General features: G+C 47.2%; 1 protein-coding gene across 2 annotated transcripts in view; it reads left to right on the forward strand.

Moving 5' to 3' along the window:
• Positions 1 to 16,875, forward strand: part of MYO1E (myosin IE) — a 301,820-nt gene that overhangs the window by 161,727 nt on the left and 123,218 nt on the right. For both annotated transcript variants that reach the window (XM_027765947.1, XM_006141773.3), the window contains exons 7-10: positions 2,582 to 2,713; positions 5,853 to 5,987; positions 6,765 to 6,897; positions 13,927 to 14,123. In XM_027765947.1, coding sequence (XP_027621748.1) covers positions 2,582 to 2,713; positions 5,853 to 5,987; positions 6,765 to 6,897; positions 13,927 to 14,123 — 597 coding nt within the window. The remainder of the gene's footprint in view (positions 1 to 2,581; positions 2,714 to 5,852; positions 5,988 to 6,764; positions 6,898 to 13,926; positions 14,124 to 16,875) is intronic.

Consider the following 16,875-nt stretch of genomic DNA (forward strand, 5'->3'; position numbering starts at 1 on the left):
AGTGGTTATTTACCAGAAAATAACATGGGCACCAGCAGATGGTGTAATGGTTACGTCACTGGACTCCCACATAGTCAACCACAGTTCAAGTCCCCGACTCGGCAGCTTAAACTCACAATGGGTGCATGTGCGCATGGGCCCACGATCCTGAGAGGAGAATGGAGAAGAAGGGATTGTGGCATGGCCATCACCCCTGGGAGGGGAATTCTCGCTTTCTATCTCTCTCTGTATTTCTGGAGAGCATACACACCCTATAGCAAAAACCTCTCCAAAAAAAGAAAAATGAACATGTATTATAAATCATAAAAATTTGAGGCCAGTAGGTGGCATGGTGGTTAAGAGTGTTGGCCAACCGCAGTTCAAGCCCCAGACCTGGTGGCTTGCTTTCTCACTTTCTCTCTCTCTCCCTCCCTCCGTCCCTCTCTGGTCAAAATTAAATAAATAAATAAATAAAGTTAAATAATTTTTTTTAAAAAGTCATAAAAATTTATATATTTTCTACTTATAATAATGTTAAAAGGCAAACATACTTTAAAATGTTTCAAACATTACTTAAAAACAATACAATAAACGCCTATAAACCCAGCCCTGAGTTTAAGATATATTACCAACAGTCAAAGCTCCTCTCCATTTAATTGTCAAAATGCAACGTCCTGTTCCCTTTATAAAATTTCCTGCCTTTCTCTAGTCTACTATCTAAGGGGATTTTGAAAGATTTGTGGTAAAATGGAATTAAAATACAAGTTTATAATGGTGCAAAAGAAAAGGAAATTCATGCATAGTTTTTTCATAATATGCATTTCCCATGAACTTTTTGAAAACACCTCCTCTGCCCCCTAGCAATTCTAAACTTTCCGACCTCTCATTAGGAATTTTAACGTTTAGGTTTTTGCCATAGAGTATGTGCGTTCGCCAGAGAAGAGAGATATGGAGAGAGGGAAAGTGAGACATCACTCCCCAGTGGGGATAGCCATGCCTCAATCCCTTCTCCATACTGGTCTCAGGATCATGGGCACACACACACGCACGCGAGCACGTGTGCACACCTGGTGTGATTTTCAAGCCATGATCAGGCATGTGGGAATCCATCTGCCTTAACCACCATGCCACCTGCTGGCCCCAGGAGTTTTAACTTCTATATGACAATTTTAAACCGTGCAAAGACATTTTATTACATCGGGTAGTTGTGTCAATCTGGGCTGCAAATGAAACGCACCTGTTCTCTGTTCTCCACCGCGGGGTTGTACCTCTGTCTGCAAAGACCCTGATGTGCTAGCTCTGGGGCAGCACTGCACCCCAGCAGAAGGGCTCCCCACGTGTTCCTAATGAACAGCCAACTGCTAGAAGGACCTGGAAGTTTGCCATTGCCACAGCTGCACTTGGGGTCCAGTGGGTGGGAAATGGGGCGATGAGCACTGAATGGTTCAAAGGTGGTGGAGGGCGGGAGGCACAGCGACCTCGTTCAGCTTGTTTCCCTCAAATATCACCAGCGTCGAGGACAGTAGTGACTGGTTCTGCTCCGAGTCAGGTGCTCCCGGTGTTCGTTACAGTCCTGTTTTTGTGGAAGGGTGGCAGTGGGCATCTAATTAAGACATCTGAAAGAGGGCCGCTTTCCTTTGAGGTCTTCCCATCACCTGGAATCAGATGTAACTCAGCAACAGGAACGGGACATGCTCACTGCCATGGGTGACAGGAACAACGTGGAAAGGACTTTTCCTGAATGAGTTTATGGCTCTAGTCACAGTCTTGTGGCCCAGCTGAGTCCAGCCCTGAGACGGGTGGATTTAAAAAATAAAAATTTGTGTGCTATGAAATGTGAATCAGTGAGGCTGGCGTGCACTCGAGTTTGGCCTAAGGCCACACTGTTCCCTACGGGTTTTCCAGCAACTTTTTCCTGACTCCGAGGGAGCTTAAGTGTCTGAGGATTGGAGAGAAGCTCAATTCTAGTAAGAAAACAAAAATCATTAATTTAATAACCTGGATATCTTTTCCAACTACATTCCAGGTCTAATTCTCCTTTGTTCCCTACTAGAGGTCATTTTAAAGGAATATTAATAACAATGGGAACAAAAATCCTCAGACCCACAAGTAGCTAGAAAGAACCTTATAGTATTTTTATTTTAGGTAATAATTTTAGATGGTCCAGAAGCAAAGGGGATTGAGTGCCTATGCTCAAAGCCATGAAATGAAGCCTGCCAGGGGAAAAATTTGCTTCCTCTGAAAGTGGCTGACAGAGTTCACTTTTGTTAGACGGAGTGTACCACGTGATTTCCCTGCCCCATTCTTTACACCTTCCTGCCGAACAGGCAAGCACTTCCCAGGGGAAGTGGGCCTGGAATATGACCGACCCTTATTCAGTCAGGCCGAGCAGAGACTCTGTCCCTCAATGCAGAATTGTGTGATTAGACAAAAGCTCAGGTCTGATAGGAAAAGGTGAGGAAGTCGAGGCCAAAATTGGGAGTCATTCAGAACATGTCTTCATTAGTGAATTTCCTTGAATTATTTACTGTATTCAGAGCTTGTGTAGAACATCATGTTTTTGTTCACTGACCATTGAAGGAAATCCCTAATTTTCTTGCAGGGAAAATACTTTGAAATCCAGTTCAGTCCAGGTGGGGAACCAGATGGTGGAAAGATCTCCAACTTCCTTCTGGAAAAATCTCGGGTGGTGATGAGGAACCCTGGAGAGCGGAGTTTTCACATATTTTACCAGGTTCTCCTTTATGGTTTTATCTTTCCCACTTCCTATTCCCTATCCACATTTTAAGAAAAGTTGTTTTGCCTTTCCTCTCAGCCCTCCATAAAGTTTAAACAATCCAGTCTGTCAAGTCAAGGAGGATTGATTACGATAGCACAATTGCAAAATTGTCAGAATAACCCTACCATCAAGGAGAATAAGTTCTAGTTGGGGTGATAAGACAAAAATTCCCCCCAAGTTAAATAGTCTGGAAAATATAGATATGACTTTAAAAAAAAAAAAAAAAGGAGTGGGGCCAGCAGGTGGCACAATGATTAAGATGCTGGATTCCCACTTGGCCAGCCATGGTTCAAGGCCTAGACCTGGCAGCTTGAAAATCACGCCAGGTTCATGTGTGTGCGTGCCCAAAATCTGAGGAGGAGAATGGAGGAGAAAGGATTGTAGCAGCCATCCCTGTGGGGGATGATTTCTCACTTTCCTTCTCTCTGTCTCTGATGAGTGCACATGCCATATGCTGAAAACCTTTTAAAAAAAAAAAAAAAAAGGAGTATTTGATTTTTTGACAAATAGGAATTTTCAGGGGCAGGTCTGGCCTGGGTGGGAAGGAGGATGGTAGGGACACAGCGTCGACAGTGAGAGGAGGTAACCGACAGGGAACATGAGCAGTGGAGGTGAAAGGGGGATGCCAGTTAGCAAGCCGGGCCTCAGCCAGTCTGCCGGGGCGGTGTCTCCACATGGTAAACCATTGGCAGAAGGCCTCACTGTTGGGGAAAAATAGGCTTGGGATCTTTCATGCCAAGTCAGAAAGTTTCCACTGAGACACAGAGGCCTGGGAGGGTTTGGGCTAGAGCAGTGTGCTGGATGCTTTGAAATGGTGTTCTAGACTTCAGCAGTCATCTGAGTCAGTATTTTTAAAATGACTTTAAGTATTTACAAAATATCATGATGCCATTATCAAATTTTTTTTATGTTTGGTTTACTTCCCATTTAACTTTTGTGAAGAAGGTCTTGGTAATTGTTTTGTTTTGAGTTTGTTTGAAGCCCGCTAGATGAAAAGGAAGTTCACCATGGGAGTAGCTCACAGGCCATCTTTTCAACAGCTTAGATGATGGCAAAAAAAAAATGACTTTAGTTGGAGCTTCTTGGTTGAAAACGTACACAAACGACCGATGTCTTCTGTGAATTCAGTAATGCTTTTAATTGCACTGCTCAAAGCAACATGTCGAGATGAATGAAAAAGTATGTGTATCTCACACAGACACACGCACACACGCTGTGTATTATTTACAGAGCGTGAGACAGAATGCACAATGGATGCCACAGCCCCCCTCAGTACACGCAGGCTCCACCCCACCTACGTGCCTTCTGCTGTAGGTCAGAAACCACCAGGACGGGCTGGGAGTAAGTTCAGGGCTTCAAGATTCTGACATAACAGTAATGGTTGAAGCCATGCAACAAACGAGACCCCATGGACTTGAATGTGGAGAAAATATAATGCCCATACGAGACCTGGAGGCTGTCTGCATGCATAGGAACGAGAGGCACAGAGGAGCCAGGGCACTGCACAGGACAGGAGTCAACAGAGAAGGAGGAAGCCCTGGATCCAAAGCCAGGGGAAGCCTTCGTGGGAAGACCAAAAAGGTCAAATGCTCAGAAATCTTGGAGGAATGGCACAGGCCAGGGGTCTGAGGACCAAAGAGGGCTGTTGGCTTTAGCCCTGGGAGGCATGCCTGAGGGATCTCACCGGAGCGGTGAGGGCAGGGTGGCTAAGCTGCGGTGCCAGTAGATTCTGCTGCTTGAAGAAGTCGGAGGCAGGAAAAGCTCCTCGGGAAGGCAGAGAGCAGCGAGTTTGTAGATGGAAGCTGGCTGGAGAATGCAAGATCTCCAGATGCAAGTGAGGGAGGACTGCAGGGTGTGAGTGGGGAGACGACTGAAAACGAGGGAAGAATGTTCTCATTTTTAAAAAAGGCAGAGGGAAAAAAGAGGGGTGTTAAAAAACAAGACTGAGGAAATGGGGGGAGGGGGAAACAAGGAAGCTTGATGATGTCAGATGACCTAGAACTTCTCAGGAATGGGAATGAAGCCACCTGTTTGGAGAGGGGAGCCAAGATGGCATGAAGAACTAGACAGAAATAGAGGCGTGTACGCAGGACCTGTCTGTTTTTCTAAATACCCTGGGTTCGCGCAGTGGCTAACTGGAGCTGGCTCACGTGGGTTGCTCAGTCGCTGCCCCCCCTCCTTCTGTGACAACTCTTTGGTTGTTGGACACCTGTCATGAGGGGAGTGTTCCTACCCTGGTTATCAGCAAATGCTACAAATCCATGTCTTCCCCCAAGTGCTGGTTGCTCAACATTTTCCAGCAGACACGACTGGTTACAGTTCTTTAATGGGGTCCTGTCCCAAGGTACATATCACGGTGGGGACAAAAAGCCAAGACTGTCAGTTGGCCAGAGGTTTCAGAATATTAGAAAGACAGACCTCCATCTGTTTTTTAACATGCATCCTACAGTGAGAAGCATGGAGGAGCCGGCCCCACTTTAAAAAGCCACGAGCAAGTTTTGGTTTCAGCTCTCCCAAGGGAGCACAAGTGTAGCCATGCGGTTCCCTTCATTAGAAAAGGAAAACCCCACTTCTCAGACTTGGTAAGAGGCAGAATTTGCAGGCCAGTCAGTGGCATGGTGGTTAAGGCAGCTGGATCCCACATGGCCAACTGCACATTTCAGTTTGAGTCCTAGACCCGATGGCTTGAAAAACACTCTGGCATATGTGCCCAAAATCCCGAGAGGAGAATGGAGGAGAAGGGATTGCAGTGTGGACATCTCCCCAGGGAGTGCTTTCTTACTAACTCCCAACCCCCTTTCTATCCTCATTCTTTCTCCAGTGAGCATATGCACCATGTAGCAAAATTTAAAAAAAAAAAAAGAAAGAAAGAAAGAAAAGAAAAAGATCAGATTTACAGATTTGGGGCCACTACAGGTAGAGCAGTTATCCTGAAGCTCCTTGGTAGTTTTTTATAGTTTGGAGACTAGGACTACCCTCAGTTTTAAAAAAGCAGGAGTGAAAGTCCTCATCCCCTGGGTCTGTGGGTGGTGGCAGCAGGTCAGTGCCGAGCCTGCGGTCCAGGCCATGACACTCCTGCGTTCTCTCGCTCCAGCTCATCGAGGGCGCCTCAGCGGAGCAGAAGCACAGCCTCGGCATCACCAGCATGGACTATTACTACTACCTGAGCCTCTCCGGGTCGTACAAGGTGGATGACATCGACGACCGACGGGAGTTTCAGGAAACCCTGGTAAGTGTGCGTGGGGCCAGCTGGGACTGGGCACTGGCTACATGCCCACTGGCTGTGTGGAGGGCTGGGACGGTCAGCAAAACAGAGAGCAGCAGGGGGTGCCCATGGGCTCCAGCTGTGAGCACGATAGCACCCTGGGGCGGCCAGTGCCTGCCTGCCATGAACGATCTGAGAGGTATAAAAGGGAGCTCAGAGTCCTTGCAGGGAGTCAGCCACAAGAACTCTCCGGGAGGAAGCCAGACCCGGAGACCGTCTGCACAGCCGCGGCAGCTCTGAGCACTTCCTCTAGGGCCCTCCCGCCCTTATTGCTAGAGGAGCGTGTTCATGCTGTGTTCAAAGACCGACCTGCCCTTCTAGTGTGACTTGGCACTGAGAAGAATGTGTGCACTGGGGACATCCCGCAGCCATCGTGAGCTAAGCCTCATGTAGCTCACAATCCAGCTTGTGCGCTGGGGTCCTTCCCACATGTTTATAGAGCTGGTGACTTTCTTTCTGTTTTCTGTTCAAACTTGCCCGAGTACATGTGTGCTCACCAGAGAGACGGGGAGGGAGACAGCAAAGCACAGACCTGTGCAATCCTTTCTCCTCCATTTCTCTCTCCCTTCAGGATTTTGAGCAAGCACACACACTTGAGTATTTCTTGTTTTTCAAACCTTTGGGTCTAGGACATGGACTGCATAGTCTGCCATGTGAGAAGCAGCACCCCTAACCGCTAGGCCACAGGCAGGCCCACGCTGGTGACCTTCTTATTTGGGTGATTTCGCTCCTCTTTTCCAGCATGCAATGAATGTGATTGGGATCTTCGCAGAGGAGCAAACGCTGGTGTTACAGATCGTGGCAGGCGTCCTGCACCTGGGGAACATCAGCTTCAAAGAAGTTGGCAACTACGCAGCCGTGGAGAGCGAAGAGTGTACGTAGCCCTGGCACACGGCAGTGACCTGAGGGGAAGCGGGTGGTACCTCCAGTGTGCTTTGCCTAGGTCTCAAGTGGAGTTCATTGGGAAGAGACAGGCAATCTCGTGTGTCCTACCGTGGCGGAGCAGGGTGGCTCTGGGTGCACAGAGGCCTCCCCTAGCCCCCGCCAGCATCCTCATGTCCCACAGCCGAGGCAACTCGTGGAATCATTTCAGTCTTGGGGAAGCTTGGCAGAATTGCACATCTAGGTTTAAAGATAAAAGGATATCTTCAGTGAAGATTTCAGCTTGTAGCTTAACAACTCACAAGATAGGTCTCTTAGTGAACATCTTTTCTGTAACTGGTCTTTAGCTCTACATTCATCCAAAGGGTCTTAAGAGTGAGTGAAAGAATATATGTAAATACGAAAGGCCCACAGGTTCATACTTTGTCTTGTGGCTTAGGCTAGGTTGGATTTCTAAAAGTAGACCACACACATAAACACACACACACACACACACACACACACCACTCACACATGCACTAAAGGAACACTGACTATTGAGTTGACTTTTTTTTTTTTCCTTCTTCTTTTTTTAGTTTGTCAGAGAGCACTTGCGGTCACCAGAGAGAAAGAAGGGAAGGGAGAAAGCATCCTCCATTGTCATGCCATAATCCTTTCTCTTCCACTTTTCCTTCCTTTCACTTTTGGGCACACATGCACACATGCCCAGCATGTTTCTCCAGCCCCTGGGTCTGGGACCTAAACCACACTGTTGGCCATCTGAGATCAGCTCTTTTGACTACCAGGCCCTGGACTGGCCTTGTGTTGACATTTCTGATGATAGCGTTTCATGGTTGTGTCTTTAGTCAGATCTTCAAGACTTGAGTGGCCATTTTTACCCTTTGAGAAGAAATCAGAGTCTTTCCTCCTGAGAGAGATTCCCGTGTGCCCACGTTGACCCTAAGTACCGTGGTGCATGGCTTTAGCCTCGTAGGCATCCGTGGCTTTCCAGATTGCTCTCAGAGCCCACATTCTTTCACCACCCAGGAAGACATTTCTTCCTTTCTCAGCATTCTTCCAGAGTGATAAATTTAGATGCTTAGTAATAAATAGTATCCCACTCATTGCTGACAATGCAGTGGAGATCTTTCCATTCCAAATAAGGTTCCTTTTTATGTTTTTGTTTTGTTTTCTGATTTTTTTTTAAAAAAAGGGAAGTTCTGCTAACTTCTGATGTGTATCTGATAAAGAGAAAAAAGAATTGTTTACCAGGCAAGGGGACGGAAAATCATAAATATACAGGGAGTTCGTGAGGTCTAGAAACATGACCTAATAATTACCATAATGAGGTTTCTGGATTTTACGTATGTTACCCTGGACATTTAACACGGGCACGTACGTGTCCAGCGGGATCATTAACTCTTGGCTTTTTGACATTGACATTTGACGTGGCAGTAGTTTTAAGAAAAGTAGACCAGGTTTCTTCTGCCTTCTTGAATATTGAAATCCTTTACTGCCTTTTTATGCTTGAGAACAAAGTCAGGACACCGAAATAGCAAGCGTTGCCCTGGGTGTCTGAGCCGAGAACCGTTTCATTGCGCATCGGCGTCTCGCGTACCCACGGCCTCCTTAGCCAGATGGGTGGCGTCCAGGATTGGCCCTGCCTTGAAATTCCCCAACTGGAAGTGGTGGGGGGATGGAGAGCAGAAGAGGCTGTGCTCGAAGCCAGAGGAGTCATAATGAAGAAGTTTGCCTCCTCCCAATTATTTTCTTCTGCATCAGGTTTTGTTCATTTGTAATTCATTAACCTGGTTCAGGTGGGTGGAGAGTCGACGTCTTTCCACCAACCCTTTGTCTAGTCCACTTCTTCCTCTCCCCAGAGAGAACCAGGGTCTCAGTCTCGTGTGTTCCTTTAAGGGATGTGCATTCCAGATCAGCCATGCACGCCCATTCCTTTTTCCCACCTGCGGGCAATCATGAAAGCTGAGATACAATGTTCCGTAGTTGCTTTTCCACTTAATATTAGTCCTCGGAGACCTTTCTATCAGTTCATAATGAGCTTCATCCTTTCCATCGGTGCGTAGCGTTCTGTTACATCAGTTGGCTGCACTTAGATTTATTGAACCAGTTGGCCCTCTGCACCGGGCATTACGGTGGTCTTCTGATCTCCTGTTGCAGCGCTGAATGAACACAACTGAAATGAATCGCCTTGGTTCATGTTCCCTTCTCTTGGTTGCATGTATCTATGAGAGAAATTGACAGACACCAGTGCTAACTCCTGCTTTTCTACCTAAAGCTCATGCTTTCTCGACCCATCGTATTAGAGAACAAAATGCTACAACTGGTCTACTAAAGTAAAATGACCGTTACTAACAACAAATGTTCTTGATGACCGACCTGAGGCTAATGAAAATAGGGAATTTCCATAATTAAACTTCTTGTTGAGGAGTCAAACAAACCTCAGCTTGAGCAGGGTTCCCTGTGAATATTGGTAACTAAGGTGACACAATTTGCAAACAAGTTCTGCTCAAAAGGTACTAAATACCAATTACCCTAAGAATTATTTTGAAGGGGAAAAAAAAAAAAAAAACTACTTAAGTAACCTTGAGGAGAAAAGTACAAATGATAATGCTCCTCCTTTGTCTCATAACTAATGGATCACAAAACACAGAATCTCGGGCCAGCAGGTTGTTAAAGTGCTGGATCCCAAGTGACCAGCTCCATGGTTCAAGTCCTGGACCCAGCAGCTTGAAAATCATGCTAGGCACGTGTGCATGAGTGCCCGAAACTCCAAGAGAAAAATGGAGGAGAAGGGATTGTAGTGTGGCCGTCCGCTTGGCAGGTGATTTCTCACTTTCCTTTCCTCTGTCTGCCATTCTCTGGTGAGTGTATGTTCCCTATGGCAAAAATCTATACAACACAAACCAAAAAAATACAGAACCTCAACAGCAAAGTCAGATAAACTATTTACCTTGCCATTTCATTCCCACTTGTAAAAAATGTAATTTTGTTTTGCTACATCTTTTTGACTTTTCTTTCATCCCTACACTTTAGATTTAAAAGGAAAAAAAAACAAGTTCGCTTTGCACTTTAATACAGTGATGGAAATCTACCTTTATTATTTAAATGTGCCAAGACACTAATTTTTAATGGGCTCCTCTATGGTTAACTTGACTGATCAGCTCTACAAGTGTCATGTCAGCGTTTTCAAATTAACCCGTGCGTCTCACCTCTCCACCTTCCCAAGCCTCTGAGCTGCCATGCAGTCACCCAGCCGCACTCACATATGCCCTCATGGGAATTCACAGCCTCCAGGGAGCCCACATATCAGCACCAGGGAAGCCACTGGAGAAAATCAAGGCCATACAAACGTGGACTTGAACAAGACGTGGCATAGATTCGATTCAAACAATTACAGCCTGTTTTCCATATCCTCAGTTTCTACATCCCCGCGTTCAACCAACTATGGATCAAAATGTTGTGTTGGCGTTGTGGTCTATGTAGTTAGGCCTGCGGTGGTGCCTCTGTACTCAACACGTATAGACCTTTTGTTTTTCATTTCCTACATACTGCGTGTGCTCACACACGTGTGAGAGAGAGAAACTGAAAAAAAGCATCCCCTAGAGTTATAGACACACAGCAGTCCCTTCGCCCTTCTCCCTTCAAGATTTTGGTCATGCACGCACATGTACCAGGAGTGTGTTTTTCAAACTGCCTGGTCTGGGACCCAACCACTCAGTTGGCCATGTGAGATCCAGCCTCCTTAACAATTTGCCACCTAACTGACCCTATAGACTTTCTATTCTTGTCATTTTGCCCTCCACAGTGCAGTCTAACAACTATTTACATTGCAGTAGGCGTTATAAATACTCTAGGGACAGTACATGGGAGGATCTGTGCAGGTTATATGCAAATCCTACACCGTTTTACTTAAGACATTTGAGGTTTTCATATCTGCGGGGGGCCTGGAACCAATCCCCTGTAGATGCCAAGGAGCGTCTGGAGTGTGTTTCCTCTCCATTCTTCTTTCCTGTTTCCCTAAGCTTGTGGCTCTGATTCTTGGCCGAATTCCATGCCTTGTTTTTAAAGTGCCTGCTGTCCTTCAGTTCAGCTGAAGGGACAAGAGATGGAACTATGGCATATGTCTCTGTCAGGCCTTCAGTCTATTCTATTTCAAGGATACTCATCTCACCCCTTTTTGTTTGAGTTCTTTAGCTAAAGTCATAAAGATAATGGCATAAATATTTTGATGGAATATTATAACTATGCCCCCTTTTTATCATGGCGAGACTCTTGGAAGAAGCCCATATTTACAAAACAGACACATCAAGGCTCATTATTTACTTAATAAAAACAGTTACCGGGTACTCAGGAGGGTCAAGGAGCGCTGGTGGATGTGTTAGAGACCACTGGCGGGGATTTGCCGCACCCGGGGAGCCGTGTCCTTCGACGCGGCGATGAGAAGCAGCACGAAGGCTTCCTTTCGGTGGAGGCCTCTCCTGTGGCAGCGAGGGTGGTAGCTGCCTCTTGCTTCTCACAGCAGCTCTGCATGTGTGCACTCTGACTCACCTGCCATCTGTCCTTCCTCTGCAAAGATCAGTTTCAGTTTAGGGAAGAAACATCCAGATTCCTCGTCCTGGGCAACGTGGGAACAGAAGGACGTGGCCATTGCCAGATGAGGGTGCTTGGCTTTGTTTGCGTGCCTTTTGTAAAAGGAAGCCCCTCGGCTGGTCAGAGCCTTTCTGTGGAACTCGCAGATAGATGATAAGTACTTTACTCTGGCGTTACACGTTTTCAGAATGCATTCAGTGACTTAATCTCACTGGAAGGTATATACTGAGAAATGTCAGCCTGCTACATTCTGACACCATCTGTGAGATTCAGAGCATCCTTTATTGGGAGATAAGTGATTTTTGAGATATATGTATATGCGTATATATATATATATATACATATCGTTTTATCAGAGAATTTTAGTAAAGCTTTATGCATAAAAACTCATCCAGATTCAGAACTTTCATTTGCATCTATAAAAATGTTTCCATTTACACTGGGGAAATCTTAGCATTCTTTCACGCCCCGAAATGGTGTCTTTTATTCACATTGGAGTGTTGTGACCAAATGTCACGAAAACCACTATCCTGCCTCTTGGTGGCCCGAGATAAGTTGCTGAGCTGTGGGAGTGCAGCTTTTCTATCCAGAGGCCTCACGACGCAGCGTCAGGACGGGTGGGTGTGCTGTGCTGTGGACAGCACTGACTCCTTCGTTTTACCCCAGAAATCTCCCAGTGTCCCTCTTCAGAAGCCATCAAGCCCCCTTTCACCTGTAGTCCAGATATATCACTCACGGCACCCACTGTCCAAACCTATCCTTGCCTTTTAATCTACTTTTTTTTTTTTTTTATAAAAGCAACGGTTTATGTCATAGGGCACATACACTCGCTGGAGACACAGAAGAGAGAGAAAATGAAAAATCAGGCCCATGCCCCTAGTGTGGATGGCCACGCCACAGTCTCTTCTCCATTCTCTCTCTCTCTTTTTTTTTTTTTTTTTTTTGAAAGAGGTTTTTGCAATAGGGCGCATGCACTCGCCAGACAGAGAGACAGAAAGTGAGAAATCGCCCCCCAGGGGATGGGCATGCCACAATCCCTTCTCCTCCATTCTCCTCTCGGGATCTTGGGCACGCATGCACACATTGCGCCCAGCATGAATTTTAAGCCACCAGGTCCAGGACTCGGACTGCGGTCAACTACATAGGAGTCCAGCAACATAGCCATTACACCAACTGCTGTTCCCTCCTCCATTCCCTTTTTGGAATTTTGGGCACACACACATACGTGCCCAACATGATTTTCAAGCCACTCGGTTAAGGACTCGAACCATATTCAGCCATGTAGGAATCCAGTGCCTTAACCACCACACCACCTGCTGACCCCTCCATCTTCTGCTTTAACTTTCATTTGCAGACAGTGCTGGTCTACATCATGTGTCCCAGTTCTTGCCTCCTCATCTTTGCACACCGCATCCTCCCTCCCCTTTTCTCTTCTGTGCTCCTGTGTAAATCCTGCCCATCCATTTAGCCCAGTCGAGATCACACAACTTCCTTGGTCACTCCAGCAAGTAGTACTGCCTTCCTATTCTAAATTCTTCCAGAACTTTCTTAGTCTATTATATATTCAGTTTTTACTTGGGTTCTATATTAGGTAAACTCTCTTGGCCTCATCTAGATGGTCTTCAAGAGCTTAAAAATACTCCAAAAAAAGAAAAAGAAAAAAAAGGGAACCAGCAGTTAGTGTAGTGGCTATGTTGCTGGACTCCCACGTAGTCAACCACGGTTTGCGTCCCGGACCCGGTGGCTTAAAACTCACGCCGGGCGCGTGTGCGTGCGTGCCCAAGATCCCGAGAGGAGAATGGAGAAGGGATTGCGGCGTGACCATCCTCCCTGGGGGGTGATTTCTTGCTTTCTGTCTCTATGTCTCTCTCTGTCTGTCTGGCGAACGCACGCACCCTATAGTGAAAAAAAAAAAAAACCCTCTCCAAAAAAAAAATACTTTGTGTCTTCTCGTCCGTTTTTTGCAACTATACATAACGCTCAATAAATATATGATTGGTTAAAACTATGAGTTAAGTGGCAGCAGGTGCCTCATGCTCTTTGGAAATGATGCTACAAACGCATTATACCAGGGAGGAAGAACACAGGATTTGGAGCCAAAGAAATGTTTCTTGATCGAGTTCCTTCCGGGATGTCTTGCTTCAGACTTGGGAAGCTGACAATTTTAGGTATTTAACTGATCTCAGTAGGAGGGAGCGGTTTGCCATCCCTCTTAGGTTGCCCATTTGTATTATTGGAAGTCTCAGTCATTGTGGGAATTAAGTCATGAGATGAAACAGTTGGGGACAACAAAGGCCGTGGATGTCTGCGGGGTTGCTGATAAGCAGCGCTCGCTCACGCGTGCGTCGCCAAGGGCTCACCCACGAGTGCGTCTGTGAGATGAAATGTCACTGTGCTAAAAGAGCATCCTGTTTTGTTCTGTGCTCCCTAGTCTTGGCCTTTCCTGCTTATCTGCTGGGGATCAACCAGGACCGGTTGAAAGAAAAGCTCACGAGTCGGCAGATGGACAGCAAGTGGGGAGGCAAATCGGAATCCATCCACGTGACTCTCAACGTGGAGCAGGCCTGTTACACCAGGGACGCGCTCGCCAAGGCCCTGCACGCCCGCGTCTTTGACTTCCTAGTAGATGTACGTACACGCGGGGTGATGTGGGGGTGCTTCGCAGTTAGCCACCCACACAGTGAGCAAGGCAACTAAGGGTTTCGTTCGCGTGTTTGGGGCCTTTCACTTTAACTGTCACCTTACTCCTCTATTTTTCATTGTCTCACTCTGGGCCCCTGAATCCTGATCCTGCCCCACTTCGTTTATGATAGAGTATGTGTGTACACCCATGAGAGTGAGAGAGAGAGAGGAGTGCCCTCCATGGGCTCTGGTCACACCATGATTGCTGTCCTTCACTCTTCAAGCCCTTTGGATCTTGGGTTCTTTTTTTTTTTTTTGGAGAGGTTTTTGCTATAGGGCGCATGCACTCACCAGATAGACAGAGACAGACAGAAAGCGAGAAATCATCCCCCCGGGGGGGCGGGGAGGATGGCCACGCCTCAATCCCTTCTCCTCCACTTTCCTCTCAGGATCTTGGGCACGTGCCTGGTGTGAGTTTTAAGCCACCGGGTCCGGGACTCGAACCGCAGTTGACTACATGGGAGTCCAGTGACATAGCCATTACGCTAACTGCTGGTCCCAGATCTTGGATTCTTGGACACATGCCTGGCATCTTTCAGGCTGACCAAGCCAAGGATTCGAACTGCAGCTGCCATGTGGGCTCTAACTACGACTACTTCTTTGCTGCTGGCTGCTGCTGCTGCTGCTGCTGCTGCTACTGCTTTTTAAAATTTGCTGTGGGATGCATACACTCACTAAAGGGAAAGTGAGAGAGAAAGTGAGAAATCACCCCCCAGAGGGGATGGCCACACCACTCTCTCTTCTCCTCCATTCTCTTCTCAAGATTTTGGGCATGCTTGCATAGATGCCTGGCTTGTTTTTCAGGCTACTAGATCCAGGACTCAAACCGTGCTGTTGGCCATGTGGGATCCAGCCACTTTAACCACCATGCCACCTGGCTGGCCCACAGAGTTGACTTCTTTTGAGCAGTGCTTTACTGTTGCAGCATGGAGCTGGTCCCAGAATTCTGCTTTTACTTCGGTAATTGCCCACCAAGGTACATTAGCTAAATCTAATGTAACAGTTGGTTCTAGATTAAAATATTTAGTGAAGTCAGAACTGTAGACCAGAAAATGAAGACCCTTGGTGATGGTCACACTGCTATTACAAGATTGATCTGGGAGCAGCTAGATTTCTAGCCATTCTTCTCCTTCAACTTAGGTGAACTAGAAGGATTGTTCAGGGGGCCCTTTTGTTAAGGGACAAAAAGTATCCTTGGGGACCAGCAGTTAGCGTAATGGCTATATCGCTGGACTCCCATGAAGTTGACCACGGTTCATGTCCCGGACCTGGTGGCTTAAACTCACGCCAGGTGCGTGTGCATGCGTGCCCAAGATCCTGAGAGGAGAATAGAGGAGAAGGGATTGTGGCGTGGCCATCCCCTCTGGGGGATGATTTCTCGCTTTCTATCTCTCTGTCTGTCTCTGTCTGTCTGGCGAGCACATGTGCCCTGCAGCAAAAACCTCTCAAAAAAAAAAAAAAAGTATCCTTGAATCCAGGAAATAACACCTGTAAGGCCTTAAAGTATGTTTATGTGTAGGCAGGGCAGGGCAACTATTCTGTGTATTTCTGGCAGCTAGTTGAACTGTCAGATTGCTTGGGCAGGTCAGGGTTAGACTAAGCATATAGTGGTGCAGTTACTAAGAGAATCTCAGGCCTGAGTCTAAATGGATTTACCCCAAGGTTGTCCAGCAACCAGATGGTGCTAATATGGGCCTAGAACGAACTCCTCATCACTTACCTCCTGTTCAGGGCCTAGAACCCCTCATCACTCACCTCCCGCTCAGGGCCTAGAACCCCTCATCGCTTACTTCCTGCTCGGGGCCTAGAACCCCTCATCGCTCACCTCCCGCTCAGGGCCTAGAACTCCTCATCGCTCACTTCCTGCTCGGGGCCTAGAAACCCTCATCACTCACCTCCTGTTCATGATACTGTCTAGCTCTGGACCCCCCGCTTCCTTCTTTGTTGTCATGCCCAGTTCTTTTCTGTGATGAAAGTGGATGAGTGCCCACGAGCATGACACTAATCCAAGCTGACACTTGCTTACTGGGCACTGCCTGCGGGTTGTGTACGCTCGTCCGGTAGCTCACAAAAGATGGTGTGTCAGTTTCTGCCTGTGACGCACCTCTGGTACTTCGAAGCGCACCCACGCATTCGCCACTTCCAGGACTGGTCTTTGTTTCTCCCTGCCCGCCCCCCAACATCCCCCTCCATCCCGACCTACCCTGTTATCAGTAAGCCTGTTCCCATGAACTCCTTGGTCTCTCCTCACAGAGACCAAGAGCAGAGATTTAGGCATCACATGGCTGAAATGTAACCCCAGGCCCTGCCTCTTGCCAGGGTGCTCTTAGGCAAGCCGCAGTGTAGTTGTCTGGAAAACGTAGGTAGCGATGGTAGAACTGACAGTTCTCACAACTGAGCCGCCGCTGTGAGAACTGAGTGAGACAAGCGAAGAGCGCTTAGCAAGGCCTGGCAAAGGAGAATGCTGGGCACCCGTAAGCTGCTTTCAGCAATTTCAGATGATTCCCATTGGACGAGCCAGGCGGCACGGTGGTTGGGGTGACTGGATCCCACATGGCCAACCACATGGTTCGAGTCCCAGACCTGGTGACTCGTACATGTCCCGAGAAGAGAGTTGAGGAGAAAGGATTGTGATGTAGTCTCCCCGCCACCAGTAGGGGGTTGCTTTCTCACTTTCTCTATTTCTGTCTCTCTCTTT

The sequence above is a fragment of the Tupaia chinensis genome, unplaced genomic scaffold (assembly GCF_000334495.1).
Source record: "Tupaia chinensis unplaced genomic scaffold, TupChi_1.0 Scaffold000063_1, whole genome shotgun sequence".
NCBI lineage: Eukaryota > Metazoa > Chordata > Mammalia > Scandentia > Tupaiidae > Tupaia > Tupaia belangeri.